The sequence below is a fragment of the Ceratotherium simum genome, chromosome 11 (assembly GCF_057802395.1).
Source record: "Ceratotherium simum simum isolate JZ-2026a chromosome 11, ASM5780239v1, whole genome shotgun sequence".
Classification (NCBI taxonomy): domain Eukaryota; kingdom Metazoa; phylum Chordata; class Mammalia; order Perissodactyla; family Rhinocerotidae; genus Ceratotherium; species Ceratotherium simum.
The window spans coordinates 14,227,775-14,255,616 of NC_141910.1; the positions used below are offsets into that span (position 1 = coordinate 14,227,775).

The 27,842-nt window shown below is 36.6% G+C and overlaps 1 protein-coding gene across 4 annotated transcripts in view; it reads left to right on the top strand.

Moving 5' to 3' along the window:
* Positions 1–27,842, top strand: part of EXOC6B (exocyst complex component 6B) — a 596,645-nt gene that overhangs the window by 404,448 nt on the left and 164,355 nt on the right. For all 4 annotated transcript variants that reach the window (XM_004435543.3, XM_014791430.2, XM_087436582.1 and 1 more), the window contains one exon: positions 11,833–11,974. In XM_004435543.3, coding sequence (XP_004435600.1) covers positions 11,833–11,974 — 142 coding nt within the window. The remainder of the gene's footprint in view (positions 1–11,832; positions 11,975–27,842) is intronic.

Genomic DNA, 27,842 nt, shown 5'->3' on the forward strand with positions numbered 1-27,842 from the left:
TTAGTGCTTGGGATGTCAATAAGAATAGGTTTTAGAGGAAAAGAATACCACAGAACAAAGAAGTACAGAGACAGAATCCCCAAAATGTCTTTATAAAATTGCCCTTCAGTCCCTGGCTAATTTCTAAACTGCACATGAGTAGGGCACACTCTGGGGCTTTAGAAGACGTCAGTTGCTAGAATATTGATAGCAAATATTCCGGAAGTTGCACAGCAGAGACATTGAGGATTGGACCCATAGAGAGACCTGATGAACCCCATGGCCTTTCAGTTTAAACATCAGTAAAGCCATTTTCGTTGATTAAGGACAAGGTCCTAAGAGTAAGGGCAGAACTAAAATGGACCCACTGTAACTTTAAAAACAAGCCTGACAAAATCAAGATGATCCACTAATAATTTAACTACCTGTCTGAATGAAACTCAAAATTCGGTTGAGGAAGATAAGATAATCTAGAGCCACTATAGCATCTTATCTGCAATGTATGGCATATAAAACAGTTTCTTAACATGATAATATGCAGAAAAACTGACTTATAATCAAAAGTTAAAACAGTCAATAGAGGCAGATCATTAGATAATCCAGATATTTATGCTAGCAAACAAAGATTTCAAAATAGCTATGATTGATATGTTAAAGACAACAGAGGAACGAATGGACAAAATACAAAAAAAAATTATTTGAGCAGATATTAAGAATCAAATGTGTATTCTAGAATAGGAAAATAGAAAATCTGTAATTAAGAGCTCATTAGGTGAAGTTTTAAAAATGCATTAAGTGGGTTTAACAACAGACTCAACAAAGCAGAAGTCAAGATTAGTGAACTCAGAGAGAGATCTATAGAAAACACCTAAACTTGACACATAGAGAGAAAAAAAGAATGAAAATATTATTTTTAATTTTCAAAATGGAATGGAGCATAAAAGAGAGCTGAAACACAGTTGAAAGGTACAACCTGTATGTCCTTGGAGGCCCAGAAGGAGAGGAGAGAATGAGAATGGTTCAGAAGCACTGCTTAAAGAAATCATGGAGAGTTTTCTATATCTGAGGAAATGAATCAATCCACAGATTTTGGAAGATGAGCAAACCCATGCAGGATAAATACAAAGAAAACTAAACCTAGGCACACGATGACTAGGTTGCTGAATATTAAATATAAAGAAAAATCTTAAAAGCAGCTACAGAATAAAAACACGTTCAAGAGAAAAATAAGAATGATGGTTGACTTCTCATAGAAACAGTGGAGGCTAGAGGACAATTGAATGAAACTTTTAAAATTCCAAAAGTAAAGAAAAATTGTCAATATACAGATCAGTACCCAGCAAAAATATCTTTCAAAAATAAAGGTGAAATGCTCACTGTTGGCCATGATGTAATAACTGGTACCAGATATACTCTTGACTGTTAAACATTTGGAATACCAACCAAAATAAATGAAATAACTGTTTTCAGATATTGAACAGCAGGCAGTGCAGGACAGTAATTCCCTGAAAGAAGGGAAACAAATGAAGTGTAGCCCCAGCAATCTGCCTACAGGTACTTCACAAACTGCAGTACAGGGAGTGGGTAACCCAAGCAGAGTATGGCAGTATTGTTGAGTCAAAAAGACAAAGATTGGAGTTTGGGGAAGAAGTTGCTGATATTTGCAAGAAAGCAATTTCAAGATGAGGGAAGTATTCCTAGTAGCCCCAGAAATCTGCATGGGGATCCCCTTGAGGCTTTGCTGAATACTCAGCTGTTCATGTGTGGGGTGAAAAATCCATGAAGTCAGGCACAAAACCACTGCCAGGGCACAGAAGCTGAGCACAGTTGCCAGAACTCACACAAGGAAGGGGGAGTTGTTCAGATTTCAACCTGTAAGAGGGGAAAGAACCCACAGAACTCCTGAAGCATTCAGTAGAGTTGCCAGAGGAGTGGCTGGTAGCCAATGGGTCTAAAGTAGCATTTGTACTGGGCCTAAGGTAACCCTAGGGAAAAGATGATTCTAGTCCCTATATGAAAGTGCATACCAGCACACCCCAAAATTTCAAATTGATCCAATAGAAACTGAACTGTTTGCCATAACTAGAGTCAACACTCTTTAAAGAAATTCAACAAAATAGAGACACTCAACAACCTAACATTCACAATATCTAGTGTTCAATAAAATTTACTAGATATGACAAGAAACAGGAAAATCTGATCCATAGCAAGGAAAACAATCAGTCCATAAAAAAGATGCAGAAATGACAGAGGCAACAGAACTAGCAGACAAATGCTTTAGAACTGCTCATACACACATATACATTGATCAATATATTCAATATTTAAAGGTAAATATAAATATAAGGAGAGAAATAAAAGTTATAAAAAATGAAGTAAATGGAACTTCTAAAGACAAAAATATCAAAAATAACAAATATACGAATTGGATTAGCAGCAGAAATTAGCAAATTTAGAAGATAAGATTGGGAAACCTAAAAGACTGAGCAATGGAAACTCTCCAAACTGAAGTGCAGAAAGAGAAACGATGGGGAGAAAATTTCACAACGTCTCAATTATCTGTGGGACAACATCAAGCAGTGTCATATATGACTGATTGGCTTCCTAGGAGAGGAGAAGAAGGAAGAATAGGAAAAGTGAAAAAATAACGACTGAAAAATTTTCAAAGTAGATAAAAACTATAAGCTCATATTTCCAGGAAGCTCAGCGAATACCAAGCAGGACACCACACACAGACATACGCACGCACGCGCGCGCACACACACACTTATACCAAGGCACATCATAGTCAAATTGCTGAAAAACAATGATAAAGAGAAAACCTTAGAAGAAACCAAAGGGGGAAAAAAGACACATTACGTATAGAGAAACCATGATGAAATGACTGCATACTTTTTTTCATGAGAAACTATGCACTCCAGAAGATAATGAAACAATACATTTACTGTGCTGTAAGAATAACAACTGTCACCATGGAATCTTATACCTCGCAAACAATGAAAGTGAAATAAAGCCTTTTTCAGAAACTCAAAAGCTGAGAAAAATTGTTGCCAGAAGACCTCAATTTCAAGAAATATTAAAGCAAGTTTTTCAGGTAGAAGTAATATAAGATGGAAACTTGGACCTACGTAAAGAAATGACAAGACCAGAAATGAAAAATATGTGAGAAATATAAAAGATTTTTTCTCACTTTTAAATATATTAAATAGATAATGGACTTTTGAAAGCAACAATGACTATGTTTATATTTATAACATATAAAGAAGTAAAATATATGAAAATGAAATTATATGCAATAGTATAATATTATTTGAAGATAGACTATAAGTTAAAGATGCATATTGTAAAACCTAGAGCGATCACTACATGTATAAAACAAGGAGATATAGCTAATAAGTCTGTTTTAGCCAGGGTTCTCCAGAGAAACAGAACTAATAGAATATATTTACTATATTTATATATATATTATAATATATGTAATATATTTTATTTATAAAATTACATAATACATAGTATGTTATTTGCTATATTACTAAATATTTTCTATATTTACTGTAAAGCTTCAGTAATTAAGACAGTGAAGTATTGGCATAAAGTTAGATAAAAAGATCAATGAAACAGAATAGGGAGTCTCAAAATAGACACACACATATGTGGTCACTTGATTTTCAACAAAAGTATCTATGCAATTCAGTTGGAGAAAGATAGATCTTTTCAATAAATGTGTTCAAGCAATTCCAACATTTGAATTGAAAAGAAAACTAATCTTCACACCTTCCCCAAACCAGAAAGTGAAATGGATTGTAGAGCTAAATGTGAAAGCTAATACAACATATCGTCTAAAGTAATGTATAAGGATATCTTCAAGACTTCGAGTTAGGCAAAGATTTCTTAGGCAAGTCACAAAGGATATTAGCTATAAAAGAAAATGTTGATAGATTGGACTTCATCAAAATTATAAATTTCTAATCATCAAAAGATACCATTAAGGGCCGGCCCCGTGGCTTGGTGGTTGAGTGTGCGCGCTCCGATGCTGGTGGCCCGGATTCGGATCCCGGGCGTGCACCGAGGCACCGCTTCTCCGTCCATCCTGGGGCCGAGTCCCACATGCAGCAACTGGAGGGATGTGCAGCTATGACATACAGCTGTCTGCTGGGGCTTTGGGGGGAAAAAATAAATAAATAAAATCTTTAAAAAAAAAAAAAAAAAGCTTTAAGAAAGCAAAAAGGAATGTATGAAAATATTTGCAATACATCTATCTGACAAAGCAGTCATCCAGAAAACGCAAAGACCTTGTACAAATCTCTAAGAAAATGTTGATATGTTGAAAACATGGACAATAAGCTTGAGCAGGTACTTTACAAAAGAGGATATCCATTTGACCAATAGGCAAAGAAAATATGCTTTAGTGGAACTACTCATAAGGAAATACAAATTGAAACTGCAATAGGATACCACTATACTCTGGCAAAATAGCAGGAATTAAAAATGAACGAGGGCCGGCCCCATGGCTTAGTGGTTAAGTGTGCGCGCTCCGCTGCTGGTGGCCCAGGTTCGGATCCTGGGCGCACACTGACGCACCGCTTCTCCGGCCATGCTGAGGCCGCGTCCCACATACAACAACTAGAAGGAAGTGCAGCTATGACATACAACTATCTACTGGGGCTTTGGGGGAAAAATAAATAAAATTATAAAAAAAAAATGAACTATACTAAGTGTTGGAGACGGTATGGGGCAACTCTCATACGTTTCTGGTGGGACTATGAAATGGTACAATCATTCTGAAAAGCTTTGGCAGTTTCTAATAAAATTAAGTATATGACTACTCTATGATCTAGCAGTTTTACTCCTAGGTATTTTTCCAAGGAAAATGAATATTTCCACTTAAAGACTTTATTCATAAGAGCCCCCCAAGAGAAATAACCCAAATACATATCAATAAAAAAATGAATAAACAAGTTTTGATTTATTCATACTCCTTAGCAATAAAAAGGAACAAACTATGGATGTATGCAGCAACAAGAATGAATCTCAAAAACATGCTGAGCAAAAGTAGCTAGGCACAAAAGAGGACAAAACTGTAGGATTCTTTTTTTTTTTTTTTTTTGTGAGGAAGATCAGCCTTGAGCTAGCCTCCATGCCAATCCTCCTCTTTTTGCTGAGGAAGACTGGCCCTTGGCTAACATCTGTGCCCATCTTCCTCCACTTTAGATGGGACGCTGCCACAGCATGGCCTGACAAGCGGTGCATTGGTGCATGCCTGGGATCCAAACCCGGGCCACCAGCAGCAGAGCACACGCACTTAACTGCTACGCCACGGGGCTGGCCCCTGTAGGATTCTTTTTAAATGAAGTTCAAGAACAGACAAAACTAATCTATGAGGCTATAAGTTAGAAAAGTTGTTATCTCGTGGTATGGATAGATCTACTGATTTCAAAGGTGCATAAGGAAATGTTGGATTTATGGAAATATTCTGTATCTTGATCTGATGGCAGTTTTATAGGTGTTTACATAGTAAAGGTCATTAAGCTGTATTCTTAAGATTTCCATGTGTATTGTTTATAATTGTACCTCAATAAATCCTACATAGCAAAAAGTGTTTTAAAAAAGATTTCTTGTGTTTGTTGAAAGATGACTGAGTATTAGAAAGTGAAACAAGTGGGTAAGTCTCAGAACCAGGTTTATAGCATCTGTTACATCCCTCCTCTGACTCCTCCTTCCATCCACATCCTGAGTATATACTCCTAGTTTTCTTTTGACTATGCTTTTTTCTTTGAACTTCTTAATTTTTTCATGACAAATTAGGTAAGGGTTGTTTTCCTTTAATTACTTTTTGTTATTTTTTTTAATTTTTGATTTACCAAAGGTCCACCATCTCATTGTAGGCTCTACTGATGTCATCAAATAATACCACATACCTTGCCCAGGATATTTTCGCTATCATCCTTAGGCTTCATTTTCTTTAGCTGTTAGGGAACATCTATTTGTCTGGAATGGGGATTTGTGTATTCTTTAAGTGGGTGTATATTTATACAGATTCTCTAATTGAATTTAAGAATGTTCTTTGAACAAGATTGTAATCCTTCCTAAGATATGGATTCAGTTGGGGGGAAAATCTACTTGGGGAGGATGTGTGATTTTTAAGGTGGTTTAGGTATAAACGTGAAATAAGACCTTGTCATGGGATTTCTGCAGCACATGGGAACCAAAGTTCTAGCCATGGGTCCTATATAACAGGAACAGATGGGAAGATCCAGAACTCCATCCTCCAAATGTAACTTGTTGAACATCCATCCTATGTAAATAGGAGGCATAGTGCTCTGGGAATGAAGTGACCTCCCCCATAGCTATGGGATATTGAGGAAAAAGGAACAAGATAGCTTTCTTGTTCAGTGAAGGAAGGGAACTTAGAGGGGGCAATCCAAAAAATCTGTTTGCATGGGGCAGGCAGAAGTAAGACACGGATCTATAATAGAGGAAGTATCTACCCTGAAATATCTATCTCAGGGTAGAAGGTTAAGGAAGCAGAGGCACAGGTACACAGAAAGAGGGAACAATGTATAGGGTGGCTTTATGTTTTCTGAGTGGTACTTACTTGCCTTGCTAAATCAGTTTCTGTCTGAACTTTTCTCTATTTCACAGTGAAATAACTCGTTAAATAACTAGAGAAAGATAAAGCTTGACACACCAAAATATAAGCAAGGGACTGTTACTCAGGAATCAAAAGCAAAAGAGAAAGTTGATGTGAAAAGATACCTCTTTCACAGAATAGTTCCTGGCTCTCTTTCCATGTTTTTTACTTTGAAACTTGCTAAGATTACCCAGAGAAAGAGAAATTTGGCTTTGGCTACTTGAAGTCATTCAGATAAGATCCTTGATGATCTGGGACTCAGGATCTGATCCCAGTAGGTTGACAGAGAGCTGTGCTTGGAGTGCATTCTAAATATCTACTGTGAACTCAGCATTCTTCTGATGCTTCCTTAGAGGGGGAAGGGAGAAAAAAACTCTCACTTAGTATCCTGGCCTTTCAGATTTGTGTGATTTTTATCTTCTTGTCCTCTCCATTCCCTTACCCCAAGTCACAGAGCAACAGAAAGATGTAGCAACTACCACAAGGCCCTTTACTGGGAAGCAGGAGCAAAGGATTATTGAATCTTTGGAGTCTGACGGGACTGGCTTCACATCCTAGCTCTACCACTTAGGCATATAGCTTAACCTCCTTGTCGTTATCTATAAATCAAGGATTAAATACCTCATGGGGTTCTCGTGAGAATGATGTGAGAAAAGATTTTCAAGACATTTGGCACAAAATCAATGCACAATAAATGGAAGCAGCCGGTCTGGTGATGGCGGTAGAGATAGTAGTGGTGTTTATTGATGGTGATGCTTTCTCTAAGCTCTTCATCTCTACTCACTTGTATTTAGTACTATGACATAGCACTTAGTATTGTGTAATTGGAGTACATAGTAATTGAAAGTTATGAATACTGAGGTTTCTCTCTTTCTTTGAGGTGTTTGTAAGATTTCTACACATTTGTCTTAGTTGTGTTTAATTGTGTCTTTGTGTTAGAAACAATGGATGATATCTCCCTTTTTATAGAAGAGAATCAGATACCTCCAAGGCATAAAGTTAGGTATTGGTGTGTACCTATACCAAAAGCAAAATGCCAGAGTTTCTTTCCTTGCAAACCATGTACTTTTCAAGGAAATGTACTTGCATGAAATGACAGTACAGTGTATCATCCAGTGCAAAGAGTTATAGTACAAGTAAGAAAGACAGTAAATAGAGAAAGAGTAGAGGGGGGAATTTGAATTAGAGAGTAGGAATCTAGGTATATTTTTGAAGTGAGTGAGTTGATTTGGTTACCAAAGAGCTACATGGCAAAAATCATAAAAGTATTTTCATGGGTCTTGACTCGTCCCCAGTGATGGTTCTCACTATGATCATAAGCCTGACTTTGAATTAACATCATGAATTTTCTCACTAGTTACTCCCCTCCCCTTCCCAAAACTTAAAAAAAAAAAAGATATTGTAACTGGGTTGAGAAATAGTTTAAGTGCTTTGGTAGTTGACTTTCAGTTCATTTAGTTGATATTAATTACTGTCTTGGAGTACATAAATATTGTAGATGCATCAAGAGGCAGTATGATTTTACATACAGAGCTAGTTATAAAATCTTGTGATTCAAATCTCCCTGCATCCCAGGTTCCCCATATGTTCAAAATATGATAATACTTCACTCATTTTTCATCTTGTCTGGCATTCTATCTCTATTCTTTTGCAGTCTCTGTACACTGATACTATCATAGCTTCATTAGATATTGTCTGGATGTGGTTATGACTGATTTGAAACTGTTCTTGGAGGCATCCAAAGGCAGTGATATGGGACATTTGGTTGGTTTAGATTTTCTTAAGTTCCAAATTCTTCCCCTGTCCTAGAGATTTTGGCTGTATGTTTGTAGAAAGAATGTGCTTCATAATAAGATAACTTAATGAATAGTGTGAAACCACCAATTTTTATTGCTTAGTGTGTTGGTTGTTATTGCCTGAGTCTGTATTTATCCTTTCTTAGAAGACCTATGGACACCATGGTAGTAATGGAAACCAGAAGTGAAAAAGAGAATGGATAGTGGACTGTGAATTAGCAAAGCTCCAAAATGCTTTCTAGACTTGGAAAAATATTTAACAAGGAAAACATATATTTCTGCCATTGAAACTTTGTTTGGAAATAAAGAATTAGCTTGAGGGCGAATAGATTGGGAAGTGATTGGAGAACAGTTAAATAACTCAGTATGTTAGAGTAGTGCAACATCTGATCATGTATAATTGCGTTTGGCTCTATTGATTGATATATATTGATATAGAGTTGAAAGCCAAGTCTATGTTTCATGTTAATGTTAAAGTTAAGCTATTTAATACTTTGAGATGAATAATGAGTCAGAAGTGTCAACTAACTTACCCCAAATTACACAGCTAACAAGTGATTGAGATAAAAGATTCAATCTTGGGACTTTCTGACTCTGAGCTTTCTTATTTTCATTTTACCAGGCTAGCTTTGCGTTTCTTTGGCAGTCTATTTTGGCCACTGAAACAAGCCTTTCAAATGCTATCTTCTCAGCCTCCAGCTTGATTGGGCTTTTAGCTCTTTGATTTTTACAGCATCGCCATGTTCAACTTGTTGGCTCCTTTAAGTATCTTCTGGATAATTATGTTGGGCCACAAGTTAAAAAGTATGCCCCAGTGGATACTCAGTATTTGAAGAGTTGGCTCCTGAACTACCACTGTCTTACCTGTTGGGCATAGTCTATGTCTTGGGTAACCTGTTAACCTTGTTATTATCTGGACCTGTTTTTGCCCAGCTGTTCCAGTGCAAGACTGTAAGATTTACTATCGCTTTTTAGCAGATGGGTTAGTGGAACAATACAGATTTAGGATTGGGTAGAAACACCAAATAGCTATATGAATTTGTCTAAATTTTTTAACCTCATGGAAAGCCTTAGTTTATTAATCTACAAGAAAGGAATAATACCAACTTCTTGGGGTAATTGTGAGAATTAAATGAAATAACATAAAATATCAACTTCCTAAGTATAATACATCTTGGGCATAGTAGTGCCCAAGAGATGATAGTTTATTTCCCTTTTCTCTGGCTTCTGATCTGCAGTGCTGTGTCTCTGGGCATTTACTTTAGTATTATCTTCGCTTCTTCACTTCACTCCCACGCTCACTCATCTGCCCCTTCTGATTGTTCACACCGGGCATAGCCTGACAACTATGTTGAACTCTGTGGCTCCTTGGCAATTAAGTGTTCCAGGTCACCAGTGGGTTTAATTGAAAGCAAGCTGTTTAATGTGAATTTCTTTTATAATGTGACTTTTCTCTTTAGGATTCTTTATGCTTCCATTGCCTCTTTCCCAATTGGTCTCTATAGTGCTCTCTAACTTATGTGTTACATGTTTTGTTGTCTTAAATCATCCACCGAGTTTGGATCTTCAGAAGACACAGACAGAACCATATAGATGAGGAACATTTTTAGTATGTATACTATGATAGGTTATTGTTTATTATTCTGCTATAAAATAATATTTAGTCAAATAAATAAAATTTAGAGAATATTTAATCTCATAAAGTAATCAAAGACATAAAAATCATAAAATATCTCATTTACTTAGAAAAATATATGATAGTACTCAGTGCTGGTGATTATGCAATTAAATGATACTCTCAGAAATATCCGGGGATATTGTAAATCAGAACATATCTTAGGTAAAGCAGTTTATAGTTAAATATTTGGGAATCTGGTTTTTACCTATGTTCATCATCATATATATGCCATATGCATTATGAATTACAATATTGATACTCCTCCTCCTAGTGGGTCTGAGAAATAATCTTAGAGGAATTATCCAAAGTATGTAAAGAGGTATGCAAATTAAAAAATTTATTGTGGTATTGTTTATTATGTTTTTTCCATTTAAAGCTTGCTACTTTTTTGGAAGGCTCTGGCCCAGTGAAACGTATGAAAAAAACATAAAAGGCAGTGTAGTCAGAATCTGGCATTTTCATGAATTCTTACTAGACCTACATTACTCTGTGACCTACTCTGTTTGTAGTAACAACAATGACAAAAAAATAGAAACAACCTAAATCTCCAACAACAGAAGGATGAACAAATAAATTGTGGTATACTCCTAAAATGGAACACTGTGGCATAATTAAATGAATAAACTACAGCCACATGCATTACATTAAAAAAAATGTCACATTCATGATATTAGACCAAAAGCAAGTTGCAGAAGGACATACTGTATGATATTTTAGAAAATTTCAGAATACATAAAATAATGTAGTATATTGTTTCTTGTTATATACTTGTCATAATAGTATTTTTAAAATACAAATGATATACCTAACACCAATAATGGTTACCTCGGGGGAGAGGGAAGAAAATGATTAAGAAGGTCATATAAGGGCTTAAACTATGTGTGTAATGTTTGGTAGATACATAAGTGTTCATCATATAACTCTATATATCTTTTGTATGGCTAAAATATTTTATAATTTCAGAAAAGAAGAATCCACTGAGTAATTTGAGAACTCAAACTTTTAAAAACATACATTATTCTGTTTTTCAGAACATATGATAAATAACAGAAATAAAATGGATATATATCCAGAAAAAAGTAGATATATCTTCTGTGGTGTATAACTTAGACCTGGGACTAAGACGTAACTCACCAGATGTAAAGTGTTTGAATCCTTTAATGAAGATAGTAAAATATTAATTTTAATATCAATATTTTAAAAATTAGTTTATGTTCGTAAACCTCAGTGTTCATTTTTTAAGAAAACAAAATTTATCCTTTTAATTTTTTTTTTCAGGAAACCTTTTTGTTTTAAACTGTTCTTTTCACTTTATATGTGTTAAATCATAAAGCAATAAATACTTTGTTTTCTAGATAAGTTAGAGATTGTTGTTTACATTTGCTTTTTAAGAATTATGGTAGTTTTGGAGGGACTTTTTGAAATTTATTCTCTGTGGAAAAATTTCTTCTCAGTTTAATTAAGATTTTGGATATCGTTTATGGTTGATTTAGGAAAAAAGTGCTTCTTGAATAAATAGCTGGGCTTTATGAATTTTAGCTCAGTGTTATAGCTACATGACTGTTCGCAGTGGAGCTCATATTTAAGATGATTGCCATCAGGTGCAAATAATCCCAAGATTATTTGAATGCAAGGGTATCATGATGGAGAAAAACCTTAAAGAAATTTCTAATTGAAAAATAAATGATTTTAATTTGTGTTGGAATTTCATTTTAATCCATTAACATTATGATTTACTTGTATTTCAGGGAAAGGTGGCCCAGACAGCATGTATGTCAGCTTGCAAGCATTTAGCCACGTCCTTGATGCAACTTTTGCTGGAAGCTGAAGTAAGGCAGCTCACCTTGGGAGCATTACAGCAGTTCAACTTGGATGTCAGAGAATGCGAACGTAAGACAGTAAAACATCCTTTTGCTTGTTTGTTTTACCTGCATGCTCACTTCTGTGAGGTCTTTGTTCCTGATGGAGTCAAAGAATACCTAGATGGCAGAGATAACTTATAGGACATCTAGAAATAGAGTCTATCAGCAAGGTAATTTGAGCACCCAAAATTGCCTAGGCCCATATATAGAACAGAGAAGATCTCTGACCACAAGGAAGTTTGCAATCTAGAAGAGGATATAAGGCAGTCATGCATTTAATAGACACCAAAGGAAATCTGATTAGTTCAAAGCCTTCAAAAAAATGCAGTTCCCAACCATTTCCTTTTTATGTTATGTTTTAAAACTATTTTTACATTTTACCTGCAAACTCTTTTTAGTCTGAAGAACAAATGGTGTGTGCATTTATCTTTCAGAAATGCTTTCAGTTACAGTTGGAAACAAGCAATCTTAGAGTGTTTTAAACAAATAGGTTTTATTTTTCTCGGAAGTAATGAGTTGCTGTATTGATTTAGTTATTTGATGATGTCATCAAGGACCCAGGGTCTTTTGTTCCCTCTCCTCTGCCATACTTAGAGTGTGGACTTTTCCTCCTCATATATATTATAGTCAGAAGAGACTCACATTCAAGACAGGAAAAAGGGGCCAATGTCACCTATGGCTCTTATCAAGAAAATAAAAACCTTTTCAGGAGATCCCTAAAATACTTCCCTGTATGTCTCATTGGTCAGATACAGTTGTATGATCACCTCTAGCTCTAAGGGAGGTTGGGAGATTGAGTATCTGACAAAGTGAAAGAGGAGCACCGTTGTTGGCATAGCTGATTCATCATGAATCATCCACTTGGAGTAAAACACAAAATTAGGCTTTAGTTAGGAAGGAAGAAGGAAGGAATGAAGAGTGTTGTGGTGGTCATTGTGCTGTCAGTGAAAAATGAAAATAAACAAAAATGATGTGACTTCTGGAAATTTTTTTCTGATTCTAAGAAATTAAAATAGTAGAAAATTCCATGAGTCTGCTATCTGGCCCACCTTTTTATTTTTACTGCTCATTAGTTTCCCTTGGTTGACTTTTGATGGCTGGAAGTTAAGATTTTATTGGTTATATTATTTTTAATTAATTAATTAATAGAGACTTATAGTTACAGCCATCACAGAGTAACAGGTATCAAAGTTCCACTACTGCCATAAACAACTGTAGAACTGGGTAAACTATATGAAGGAACTCTTTTCATGCATTGAACAGCAAACAGCACAAAGCTGTGATCTTTCAGAGAGGGAAAACGCACAAGGTAAGCTTGACATTCACTCTCATTTTCTGTCTGGGGGCACTATCCAAACAGCAGCACAGGACCGTAGAGCCCAAATAAGAAGCAGTGTCTCACACAGAAAACAAAACAAAGATTGGCGTATAGAGCTGGTGAGGCAGCTGGGATTTGTGGGGCAAGGTACCAGACAGCAGGGAATTGTTTAGAGAAGTAGCTCTAGAAATCTGTATTAGAGAACCCTTGAGTCTTTGGTCAAGAACTAAATTGCCATGTACAGAGTGAAACTCTGTGAGGCTTGGCAGAGAACAGCCACTGAGTATCTGTGAGGTAAATAGGAATGCCAGAGGTCACAGCGTGCTAGAAGACATTGGAATGCTGACCAACCAGAGTGGAGAGACCAGCTAAACATCTTGTGCATTCAGTAGGACCCTAGAAGGTTAGGCCTTAAGAGTGCTATTCAAGCTCTAGAGTAAGAACTAATCTTGATCCACCCTAACAAAACCTAATAACAAAACTTGACAAGGTAAAGGTAATCGGCCAATAAAATAACTGCCTACCAAAACAAAACTCAACAGTCTTTGAAAGAAGAGGAACACAAAAAAATTGCACATTCTCAATCACATAGTGTTCACAATTTCACAGCAAAAAGCTAAAATTTGATATGCAAAGAAGCAGGAAAATGTGACCCCTAACAGAATAAAAAATGAGAAATAGAAATAGACCCACTGATAACACAAATGTTGAAACTAGCAGACAGGGCCTTTAGAAAAATGAATATAAATATATTCAATAATTTAAAGGAAAATAAGGACACAATGCATGACTATAGCTGAAATATTTTCCAGATTTGATAAAAAGTATTAACCCATTTATTCAAAAAGCTCAACAAATCTTTAGCAGGATAAACACAAAACTACACTCAAGCACATTGTGGTCAGATTGCTAAAAAAAAAAAAAAATGAAAAAAGAGAAAATCTTAAAAGTGGCCAAAGAAGAAAAGACACATTACATAGTGAAAAACAATGATAAAAGTAACTGCTAACTTCTTATCAGAAACAGTGCAAACTAGAAGGCAGTAATAACATGTTGAAAGTACTGGGAAAAAAAAAAAAAAAAAGCCTGTCAACCTAAAACTCTATATCTTGTGAAAAATATCCTTCAAAAATAAAGGTAAAATAAAGACATTTTCAGATAAACAGAAGTTGAGAAAATTTGTCACCAGAAGGTCTGCACCACAACACATGTAAAAGGTAGTTTTGCAAAATGAAGGGAAATGATACTAGATGTCAACTCACATCTACAGTGCAGGTTACATTGTTCAAAGATGTCTACAACAATATCTCCTTTCCTACATCTTTTTCTAGAACCTTGATACTACCTTATTAAGACATGACATCTAATTCCCTTCCCTTGAATATGGACAAGCTTGTGACTTGATTGTAATCAATAGAAATATTGCACAACTGGCCTTTGTGACTTCTGTGGTTAGATCCTAAAAGACAATGCAGCCTCCAACTCCTTAGTTAGCTGCTGTGTAAGAAAGAAGTCCAACTACCCTGAGGCCTCCATGCTGGGAGGAAGCCCAAACCAGCTCATGTGGAGAGACCACATGGAGAAGCTCTGATGTCTGACATTATAAATTTTATGTTGTTCATGCTATATTTTGTTGTTTCCCTTTAAATAGTGTGAGGTTTTGTTCTGACCTGCATTTGCATTACTTAGAATTGGTTGGATCCTTTTGAGGCTTGCTTTTAAGTTTGTATTGGGGCCAGAGCAGCCCTTCGTCTAGATCTTAATTCCAAATCTAAAGCAATGCCCTTTGAAGGATTCTACCCCATGCCTCAGGTGTTTGGAGATCTTTAAAGTCTGGCTGGTGGGAACATGAAGTATGCCCAGCTCTGTAACAGCTCCACGAATTATTCTGCCTATTCATTTCTGGTGGTTCTTTCTCCAGCCTTAGGTAGTTTCTTCTCATACACACACAGATTAGTACTAAGCCAAATATTCAATGGGACCCTTGTGTAGTTTTCCTGAGTGCTCTCTTTTGCAGCTTCCTCCTCTCTGGTACTTGGCCCGGCAAATACTAGTTGCCTAGGCATTCTGGACTACAATCTCTGGCTTTTCGATTTAGATTACCATGCTTTGTTTGGGTTCCCTCCCTTTGCTTGCTTTGCATCACAGCCTGGAAACTGCCTTGAGGCATGCTCACCTGGTTTGTTTTCCTTTCAGAGATCAGAGTCCTGCATTGACTGTTGTCTGATATCTAAAACCATTATTGCAGATGCTTTGTCCAGTTTTCCAGCTTTTTTTTTTTTCAGTAGGAACATGAGTTCTCTTCCTATTATTCCATTCATGACTAGTAGTGAGATCAAATGAATATCTTTTCAAGGTTAATTTATTTTATTTTATTTTTTATAGAAGTAGTATCTACGCTTTGTGGAAATTTGGGGGGGAAAAGTACAAAAAGCAAACACAAATCATCATAATCCCATCATTCAGAAATAAGTACAATTCCAGGGATTACATCTAGATATGATAATATCCAGCAGCCACAGAATTGTTTCTAGAAGTCATCCACCAGATTCCTTGCATCTAGTTACCCAAAATTGTTTTACATGCCTCTGTCTTAACCAGTTATTTACCAGGAGAATGAAAACATAATGATTGTCTAGGCTAATCAAGATTAATTCTTGATGTTGAGTATGAAGTCATCCTTTTCTGAGTTTTGAGGAAAGAGCAGAACCTCATTCTGATATAAAGAAAAGGGCTTTGGAGTAGACAGCCAACCAATATCATTGGTTAAACAACAAGTCTAATGAATGATTGGGAATGACTGCATGGCTGCCTTTTGATAGAGCAAAAAGATAGATTGGGTGGAGGGTGATAAAACTAAAATATAAAATAGAGAGAGCCTTAAGGAGGAGGAGTGATGGTCTGGGAGAAGCACTGATGAATAAGGAAAATACCCATCTTATGGCCTGATTCTGAAGTACATCTTACGTAGTAGAATGAGCAACTTCTTGAGAGAACTATAGGTGAATTGGTAGCCTTAGCAGAGAGCCAGCTTTCAGTTAAGACTAAACAGTGGAGAGATCATTTAATAAAAAGGTAGAAATATAATAGACTTTGTTAACTACAAAAGAGGTTCCAGAGAACCAGTATGTTATCTGAAAGCCATTCGATATTTGTAATAACCTTTCAGACTTAGGTCAGCTTGAAGCTAACGTTTGTAGGGCATGACAGTGCCTCCAATAACCATATTACCACTAAAATTTTTTCCCCATATATTGTGGAGCCGCTAAGGTTCAGAGATTTACAATTTGTTTCATTTCTGATTGGCAGTAATTTGTCTGTCAAAAAACTTTCCATGGACATTTATTTTACTTTAAAAAGAAAGAATTCTATGTCTTTTGCTATACCATCCCCCTCATTTTTTTTTTCTTTAGATGCTCAGTGGTCTATAAAAAATCTTAAAGAAATGATACATAAAATTCAAGTAACTATACAGAGGCGTATAAAAGCAGCCCCAAATGACAAGATAATTAACACTTACATCTTTCTACCCAGGGGTGTATGCGTGAGGTATTTTCCTTATTGTCTGTGAGTCCTTGGAAGAACTGTATAGGTCCTGAAAGAAATCAAACTCTGGACAAGATAGAATGTGAATGTACCTTGAATGTTGGACTCTGAGGCCTGGGCTGCTACTTTCTTAGATCCCAAATACATAGAAGCATTATATACATTACCACAAGCCTGAGATATTCAGATAGTATGGTGTAGTCACTAAAAACATAGATTTTAGAGTCAGCTCGACCAGATGGATTCAAGTCACCACTTCCTTTTAGTGTGACCACGTGTAAATTATTTAACCTCTCACAGCCCCATTTATGAAATAGGAATAATAATAGTACCTAATATTACAGGGATGGGATCAGAAATAAGATAATGCATGAAAGGGTTTATTTCATGGCTGGCGAAACACTAAATATGCATAAATAGTAGCTTCTCCTGTTGTTATTATCATCAGCAGCAGTAGCAGCAGTTAATAAATATCCAGCAACTCTCAGAAGGTCTTTTGCAGACCACTCACACCTTTGTCTGTAGTTTGTGAATCAGTTAGGTTTGGAGATGCCCTTTTATTTGGTATAAGAAATTAAGTTTTCCTCCTTGGTAGTTGTCTGTCAAACTTCTATGATTGTCCTGAAAGATATGATCCAGAACTCATGATTTTCTAATTCTCAGCTTGATGCTTTTGTAAGAAATAAATCAGTTAACTCAACTGTTTACTAAAAATGGTAGCTACTGCTCAGAGCACCATTATCTAACAGGAGTGTTGTTAGGTAATTCTTACTGACAGGCTACCAAACGAAGTACCTTTAAGGTAAGGTTATTAGGAATTTAGGAGATGTGAAGAAAATATTCCTTTCCCTTTGAAAATTGACAGTGACCTCTGGGTATTTCTGCTTTGTATGGATTTCATCTTACATCTCCCCACATTTGTATGTCTTATATTTGGTTTTGGATATTAGAGCACTGGATCCTGGCAGGTAAACTGGATTTTCAACACTAGCAGGTCTTGATGCCCTAATACTTACCTCCTTGATCAAACTTGGGCTACTGTATCATTCATGCGCTAGGATATTCAGTCTGTGTCTGGATTTTGAATTTCCTGAGCTTTCTTTTTGTATATTCTAGATAAGGAGGTCTAGGTTCATATTCCAACTCAACTACTTGTTAACAGTATTAACTCAGTAATCTGTTCATTTATTCAGCGAATAGATGTGGAGCCTCTACTCTGCAAAGTACCATGCTGAAGGCTGGAGATAAAATGGGAAACCGCATTGGGGCTGGCCTGGTGGGGTAGCGGTTAGGTTCCCGCATTTGGCTTCAGCAGCCCCGCATTCGCCATTTCAGATCTTGGATGTGGACCTACTCACTGCTCATCAAGCCATGCTGAGGTGGTGTCCCATAGAAGAGCTGCAACCCTACAACTATGATACACAATTATGTACTGGGGTTTTGGGAAGAAAAAAGAAAAAAAAAATAAGAAGATTGGCAACAGATGTTAGCACAGAGCCAATCTTCCTCAGAAATGAAGGAAGGGAGGAAGGAGGGGAGGAGGGAGGGAGGGAAGGAAGGAAAAGAAAGGAAGAACTGACAGTGATTTGGGCTGTGCTTTAGGAAAAAAAAAGGAAACCGTGGATTTTAAATAGGAGAGTGACTTGATTAAATTTGTGTTTTTAGAAGGAACTCTGCAATTTATCAGGAGCCTCAGAGATCAGTTATAAGGCTGTTGCAGTAATCCGTGATAGAGGTGATTTGGAAGCTTCAGCATATTCGTGCATGAAAATTAAAGCCATGGGAGTGAATGAATCAGCTCATCTAATGTCCCTGAGTCCATTAATGTACTAGAAATACTAATCCCTGCTATATTTATCTCACAGTATTGTTATGAAGTCAAATGAGATAATATATATAAAATCATTTGTAAACAGCCATAGAGATTTTATTTATTGAGATTATCATTTCTTTATCTGTATGATTTTATGTGTTTTTTTTTCTTATTTTCTTTCCCACTTCCACTATTATATGGTTTATAGTGTTAAGTATTTTCAGTTTTCAGTTATCTGCTGACGTCCCCAAATTCTTCAAAAGATTGGTATATTAAAAATATTACATAATTAAGCCAAATCCAGGGGACATTTGGTTGCAAGGAAATGCAGCAGCAATTGCATCTTTTTAAATTTAGTGTAATCCATCATTTACCAGGACCCAACAGTCTTTTGCACAGAAGGTCCTTGAACAGGAAAGTAACAGAATGCATCTTGCCAAATTCTCTCAGTTTTTTGATGGTCAAGTTAATCTGGCCTTGGTTTATTATTTTGGAAAGGAACAAGGGCTCCAAAGCCTTCCATTTCGCCATTCTTACCATAATAGCCCTCACTTTACAGGTCAGGAAACCAATGTGGAGAATCTGCCTAAACTCAAGATTTAGGGGAACAACTTCAGAATAAATTCATGATCTCACTGAGCCTACTATGTATAAAATAGTGGCAGAACATCATTTGTCACTTAACCTCCATAAGTCCCTACTCTAACTAAAAGATCAGATAGTTTTCTGCATCCGTAAAGAATTAGTTTTAGCTCAAAGTCAGGATCCAGTATTCCTGAAAAGTCTGAACGTTTCCATCTCTTTGTATATATTTAGTAAAATAAATGGCTGCAAGTCACCTTGTGGTATTGCAGGCTCTCCTCTGACTCAGGTATGAAATGTTTTAGTGAATGTTACTCAGGCAAACTTGAATAGGCTTGCTTACAATTTTGCCACTGGGGCTTCTGAACTAAAGAATCTTTATAAAGTGATCTTTCTAAACTTTAAGTACCAGGCCCAAACAACTGCCAATTGGGATAACTGTACTCACTTATTTTGATTTTCTGCACTACTTGAGACCAGCTATCCTTGACTCTCCAATCCCATATAGTTAATTATTCACCTTTGGCCACTCCCCATGAGGGTCTTTCTTAGGGCTTCTGGCATTTCTTTACCAATCTCTTCCTGATGTGGGGGAGACAGAAGAGAGGAGAGTCCTCAGTACCGTGGTGAGAAACATAAGGAAAGCATATGTGACAGATCCACACTATTGTTCTTCTCTTGCAGCTTTTGAAGTTTATATTATGCAAAGGGACTTCTGGCCCTTAAATAATAACTAAGCCAGTGCTAAACTCAAATCTGCATCAGCCAACCAAGCAAACTGTTAAAGTGACTGCTAGCTAGTACATTAAATCAAGCCTCTCCAGGGTGATGCCCTATAATAATTAATTTGTCAATCAAGATTATGTTTAGTCGTCCCTGAATAAGTAGTACAAAATACATATCCACACAGTTTTGCCTGTTTTTGCTGAGATTTCCCTAGAAAACTCTTACATTTCCTTCTGAATATAATTCTTTTCTTCCCTACTCTTATTTTGTATATCACCCTTGAGCCCATGTTGTGTTTAGATCCTAGTCACAGGACAAGATTCAGTAAGGGATAGAACATAGCAGAGCAGAGTGCTACTCTTCTCTGGCAAGGGGGTACAAATTCTGGAGAAGGCCGAGGGATATAGGTTCCACAGTTTCTCTCAGCACCCTTGTGTTTATCAAGGAACTATGGTGAGGTTATGAAGACAGCTGGCATATCAGTTCATAACTTGAAAGATCAATTTATGCACTTCATTTTCAGCTCACTCAGCTATCCAGCTGAAAACAGAGAGGGATTATTGCAATAGTGCCTCACGATGGTTCTGTGTTTTCTGGATTCTTGACCTGTGCATTCTAGCAAGAACCAGAGTGCCCCATTTGCGTTTTAAGTTGCCGAGTGTTGTTAAAAGTTCTCACATGACTCATATTCTTCAGTTTCTTTAAATTGATCTGTGGCAGCACGACCTAGTCCTCCGAAGCTTCACCCTCAGTGAGAACTTGTTCCCAGGTGACTTAAGATAATACCTTAATTATGAGTTGGGCTGCTACATTCCACAGACTGTTGACTTCCCATCCTGGGAAATGAAGGGAAGTCTAAAAGCCCTTTTCCTTGTTATCACCTGTTAACCAGTTCCAAACATTCTGCTTTTTCTCTGAAGTCTTTTGTTTCCCAGCTTGGTCCCTAATAATGCCTTAATTAGAGTATGTTTATTTACAAGGAACAAAAATCCATTCAAACCAGTTCAAGAATAAAGGAGGGCTTATTTTGAATATATGGATTTCATAGAATTCAAGGAAAAGGTAAACAGTAGATTGGTTAGGTCAGGGATCATGTCTGCCCTGCTCACTTCTGTCTCCTTAGCACTTAACGCAGTGCATGACATATGGTACTTGCTTAATAAGTATTTGTTGAATGAATAAAAATGACTCATTTCAGGGCTGGCCTGCTGGCGTAATGGTTAAGTTCTCATGCTCCACTTTGGCAGCCCAGGGGTCGCAGGTTCAGATCCTGGGCGTGGACCTACACACTGTTCATCAAGCCATGCTGTGGCAGCATCCCACATATAAAATAGAGGAAGATGGGCACAGATGTTAGCTCAGGGACAATCTTCCTCAATAAAGAGGAAGATTGGGAACAGATGTTAGCTCAGGGCTAATCTTCCTCACCAAAAAAATAATAAAATAAAATAAATGACTCATTTAGCAACTACCTCAGTTCCTGGATCTCTTTGGTCAGCTCTGAGGATGGGAGGGAGTAGAAGTAGGAAGTAGCTCAGGATGGATGTCATGTGATGTGAATAGCAAGACAACCTGAGATAGAGTTGGAATCCTAAGGAATACGCTCTTAGGAGGATGTACAACTGGTAAGTCAATGATTGACAACTTTAGTACCCATATCCTACCACCGACTTCTATGGATTGTAAAGCCATATTTGCCACCAACAGTCAATTCTCAATATATGAGCTGTTTAATACGTAATATCTAAAATTGTTGGTGATTGAAGCAGACAGATTGGCCTTTGAAACCGGAATCTTCTTTTAGTAGTTTGGCCATACTTAACTCCTCTAAACCTTAGTTTCTTTATTTGTAAAATGAAGTTACAGTTGTAGCTATCTCATAGATTTGTTGTGATGATGAAGTGAGCAATTAACACATAATAAATGATCAGTAACTGTTAGCTGCCATCCTCATTGTTAGTATCATTGTCATCATCGTCAGAACACTACTGGGCTGCAAGTCAAGAAACTTGTATTATAACCTCAGTTTTGCCACCAACTAGCCATATGGTCTTGGGAATTGACTAAACCTGTTTGAGCTTGGGCTCCTTGTTTATAAAATAGGAACACTGGGCTACATGATCTCTAATTTCCAAGACACTACGATTTATCATGAGAGAGAAGATTGTGTGGATATTTTTGTGTCTGTGGAGAGTTGTAAAAGAATTAAATGAGTTAATGCATATGAAGTACTTTACAGATCCTAGTGCATGCATAAATATTTGTAAGCACTAGTAACTATTAAATATGTTTATTATAGTTTTCATTATAGTCATGTATGATGCCATGTTCACCAGGGGACTTCTACTCAGAGTATATGGAAGCAGAAAGCAGGCTTTGAGTGATTGCCATCAGGGGCTCTTGTAAATTCAATGACCACTGGAATAGGGTCAATAATTTTTCTCTCAAAGAAACTTTCTATTTAATTCTTTTAATACAAGATTGCCTCAGAGTCTGCTTTATACCATTTACTTTTGGATAATATTGGTTTAGGAAGAAAATCAAGCTGTCTAGTCAAGACCTGAAGCACTATAGTATCTCGTAGAGATGTCAGTACGGTTGTGGGTAAAATCAGAGTTGCCGTTAACATATTAGTTAAGCAGTCCTAAATTTCAAAAGAGACTAAAGAGTGTGAATACATTTCTTTTGGAAACTTGGTTATCAGGAATGAGTACTGGTAGAAATAAATTTAAAGAAGAGAAGTTGGCTGTCTATGAAATTAAATAAATCTTGGAAATGTTAAATCATTGTAGCAAATGATACCATTTCATACTAAGGGATTCTTGTGAAAAGTTTTGAATTTACTTCCTTTCCAATTAAAGTATATTTTTTATACTTTATCCAAAGGACACATTTCAAATTGTATTTTAAGTATCTGGTACCTCTTCAAGTCTTACAAAGAGAGCCATCCTAAGAATATAAGGTTTGAAGAGAGACAAATGGAAAAAGTTTGGGCCTAGTAAAATTTTAAAGCTGATCTCCCCAGGTTATAAGAAAACTACAGAGTCCTCTTTTGTTAGAGGATATATAGTGCTTGAAGATGTAAATTTCCTATGGGTAGACTACTGAAGGACATTTTGTGTGTTTCAGTATCATTAATTTCAGATCCCTTGGCTTCTATCCTCAACCTCATCTTTCTAAATTATAATTTTAAAACAAGCTTTCCTTTTCTGCCCTCTTCCATCTGAGAAACATTAAGGTAAAAAGATTGATGATAGACTTTGAGTTTGTATGCAGAAAAATAAACTTGTTTCCTATAATTTGCAGTGCTCTGCACATGTGAAAATCTAAGGATAATTAGTTGTTATTGCTTTAATGTGATGGAGACAATAAGTTGTTCCATGAGACAAGCTCTATGGCTAATGAATTTTGTCTTTTGGTTGATTGACTGGTTAATGGAAGCAGAAAAATATTTTGTCTTTTCTTTACAATAGTGCTTTCATTCTCTACTGGAAATATATAGGGATTTGGGTAACCGGTCTTTGTTAGAGCACATCCTTGTTTGTTCGTTTTATCATTTATTTTCCCCTTTTCTCAGTTTTGTTGTATACTCTTGTTTCTAATTCTCATTTCGATTCAATATTTGCAGTGAAACTTACAGATTTACAAGAGAGAATCATTAAGTTGGCAATTATACATATATACACACACAGTAATCATCAGTTCTTTCATTCTCTGCATTCCTTGTTTTCTCTGCAAGACCTGGAATACTGTAGATATTCTATGTAAGAAATCAGATTTAAAACTCAAGTGCAGTGGGAATTTGTAGGATGAAAATAGAGGTCATAGTCTGGTATCATTTTCTCAGGCACACAGCTCTCAATCAACCTATACAAAACCTTCTTTGAAACTTATGGATTGTATAGCTTTGTCTCTCCCCCACTTCCCAGGCCTTTACTAGTTCTTTTTAGAAGCAGGATTGAGCTTGAATTCTCAGGTCCAAAATGATGTGGGAAGAGCACAAACTGCAAATATCTTCCTTCCATCAAAAATAAGCAGTGCCAAAGCCCTGCTTTGTTTGCTGTTGTCTTCCCATGCCTACAAGGTTTGTCATGCTAGGTGCTATGCTATTGTGATGTGCCTTTTTTAGCTATGGAGAACCCAAATGGAAGGCTTCCCTGCCATTAAAATGGCCATGTCACTTCTCTTTGACTGTGGATGATGGACCCTGTACCCTCTGGAGGGGCTTTTCTCAGACATGGGTCAGTGAGTAGTGCCCACTCAGCAGTTATTTTGGTTTATGGGCTGAAGTTCCTTGAATTCCAGGAGATAAGGCAGTCATTGTCTCCCTGAGCCCGTTGCCAGACACCTGGTCATTTGATAGTAGGTGCTGCCAACCTGAGCAGCGAGGGCAGGCAACCTGCTCTTCCTCACCATGGCCTAAGATGCCATCCCTGTCAAGCAAATGGAGATGGATCATGCTGCTCTAACCTTGTTATACATCACTGTCAAGCCCTGCTATTGGCTTCCAGAGATTGGCCAACACAGACAAAGTACTTTTTCTGGTAGCAAATGTTGTCTTGGATTGTTTGTGGGGCATATTAGCGATGAGGGTGTACAAAGGACCTGCTACAAGAGGGATCATAATTCCCAGTTAAGCTTCTTTGTCTGTGGTGAACTTTCCCAATACCCTAAATTCTGTCTGGCTGTTTGGTAAATGTGGTACTTATCCCATCTCTAAATAAGGACAATGACTGATTCCTCTTTGAAATTGTTTAGGTTTTTTTTCTTGGTTTTATTTCCAGGGATATTTTGGGTGGTGGGGGTCTCAGCAGGAGATTTAACTTAAACAGCTGGTAGTTTCCAAAAGGCCATATTCTTGCTGCATGGTTTTGAAAAGGAGAGGACCAGATTTTTTTTTAAGTGATATTCCAAACTTGGTGCTCCTTCCCTCTTTCTCTACATTTTCTGTTTTAGCTGTTTCAGGTTTCATTCCTTATTTTTTCCTCACCTTAGAGACCGTATACACTTTGGAAGTTTCAGAGACCACAAAGATTAAGAAATGCCATTTCAAAGAAGAAAAAGTCAAAAATATCTTGTGGTTGTTGCTACTTTCCTATCACTCGACCCTGGTTCCAGACTTGGTAAAACAGGTTTTCTTACAGTTAAAGGAGTATACCGTAGCAATTTCTTAATCTCCAAAGCCTTTTTACTGTTAACTTTAAAAAACAATTATTTTAAAATTTTTGTTAATCCTCATGATTTGCTTGAAAACACCCAGAAGCATTTTCATGGAGAAATAAGCCAGTAGAAACAACAGATCATCTTAATCATTGCAAACCAGAGACCTTACCATTAGCCCCAGAGCAATGTATGACCATGCCTTTCTGCTATATCAACTAGCAACAAATATCACCTCCGCTGAAAATTATTTCTTTAACACTGCCGCCTCGTTCCATTCAAGCCAGTTGTACCTCCCTTTTTCTTACATAGGTCAAAATCCTAATGTTTCTAATAAGCCAGAGAGTCTTCCAAGAATATCTGATATATTCACTGCTCTTGCGTGTCTCCAAGTGTTTGCACTGGGGCATTCTATACATTTCATATTTTCTTTGGCCTTCACTTCATATCTTTGAGGCTGAGGCCAGTAAACTATTTAATTGGGACATTTTATAGGGTGTAAACCAGGAAATCATATTAAATACCATGTCTATTTAAAAATTATTTTAATTGTTAAAAGTTGACAGACTTCTACTCAGGTCTACAGGAAGTTCCCATGACATTCTAATCCATCTACTGCCTTTACGTGGAACAATACCTTATATATCTCAAAAAGTTGATGAAAGTCCTAATTTTATAAGACATATTAAAAGAAAAAATTTCATGCCTTTCCCTCATTACCTGCTCTAGCATTTCAGCATTTAACAGATTCTGATTTGATTTCTACTGTTCTAATTAAACTATCTATGTAGTCTACTTTTAGTATAACAAATTTTAAAAATTTATCCTTTCTCTCTTCGTCTGTTTTACCTATGTGTGTGTGTGTGTGTGTGTGTGTGTGTGTGTGTACACATGAGAGAGAGAGGGAAGCAAACCCAAAAATCCCCTTAGCATTTCCAATTTCATATTTCTAAGATTGGAATTTGGAAAATGTGAGGGAAATATCATGGCCAACACTTCCATTTAGAAAAGCTGAAGTTTCCAGACACTAGTGGGTCAAGATATAGAATTTTTTAAGTCTTGCCTATAATGTTCTATAACAGTGGTTGATCTGTTTTTCACTTCTGTTTTCCACTCCTTTCCTGGGAGGAGGAGGTGGTGTGGTAGGGTCACTGGTGGGATACACTTGGATGGATGAATTGAGGCCTGTGTCTTTGACTGATTACTAAGTAGCTGTGAACTTGGATAACACACTTAATTTTTTTCAAAATCTTTTTACTCATTTGTTATATGTGAGTGGTTTGGACTAGGATATCCAGTTGGACTACATGGCTAGGAGTTAGCCATTCAAGTGGGATGAGGTGGGTTGGGAAGGGTGTTCTGACAAAGGCAGGTATTTGTATAAATTCTGGGAGAAAATAAAGAACATGGCATATTAGGGAACTAAAATTAGTTCATTATGACTGGAAAATAGGCTGAAATGAAGTGGGGTAGCCAAAAGGAAATGATAGAAATATAATCATTGTTAGATCTTGAAAAACTTAGGAAAACATATATTCTTTATTCTAAGTACACAGGGAACTGTTTATATGTTTCAAGCATGAGAGTGACGTCACTTCATTTTCTGCTTTAGAAAATTCACTGTGGCAAAAGTGTGAAAACTGCATAGGAGAAGGGCAAGACTAGATATAGAAACGAGCCAGGAGTACAGTTGCCCAGAAAATAGGACGTCCAGTTAAATTTGAATTTCAGGGAAAAAAAATTGAGTTTCAGATAAACAACAAATAATTTTTCAGTAGAAGCATGTCCCAAATACTGTATGATACATACAATTCTTCCAGAAACAATTCTTCCAGAAACTAATTTTGAAAGAGAGGAAAGAAGGGGTTATTTATTTCATTGCTTCTGAGAATTTCAGTGGTTATTTTTCTTTATGTTGCCATTGTTAAGCCTAATGATTTGGGGCTGTTTAATTGCAAATAACACCAAACATTTTATATAATGTAATCAAGAATAAAAGAAAAATAATTCTTACTTTATTTTCTTTGTAGATATCAGTAAATTTTGCCCAGTAATCTTTCTCTTCTTTCTTTCTTTCTCTGCCCTTCCTTTCTGAATGATGTGCCTTTCTGGAGAAATTCAAGTCTCCTCCTTTGTTTTCACCAAATCCCAGTAGTCAGATTGCTTGAGGCCTGCTCTTCCCCTTTGACTCCCTGGAATCTCTTTGTCAGCTGTCTGCCTTGTCAGTGGATGGAAACAAGGTGTAGGGTAAGCGCCTGCCCAGGCAATTAACCAGGGAAAAGAGTGAAGTTCTCTACTCTCCCCTAGAAAAGCATTTTTGAGGGCTTTTCAATAAGGACCATTTTAAAGACGAGTGCTTTAAAATACTTGAGATGCTCATGTATCTCCTGTACCTCCAAGCACTTAAGATATTTCTTTAAAAGCACCAGTTTATCATGGAAAGAAGTTATGTACTTTAAGAAATGATTATTTTCATTTCCTTTTCCTCCAATTAACCTAAATTCTCTTTAAATACTGTCTCCCCCTCTCTTAGCAGTGCCTAGGAGTTAAAATGCCTGAGACTTCCTCTAGTGCTCCTGTTGGGTCTGAAGGCAACTACTAGCTTAAGGTCTCAGGTTTCACTGACGGAGATTCTCTTCTTCTCCTTGTTTTGCTTTTGTTTATTTGTTTGTTTTGGGGAAAAAGGAAAGGGAAAATACACCCAAACTGAGCTCTTAGTGGCAAATTTATATTCTTTAGTAAGATGGATCC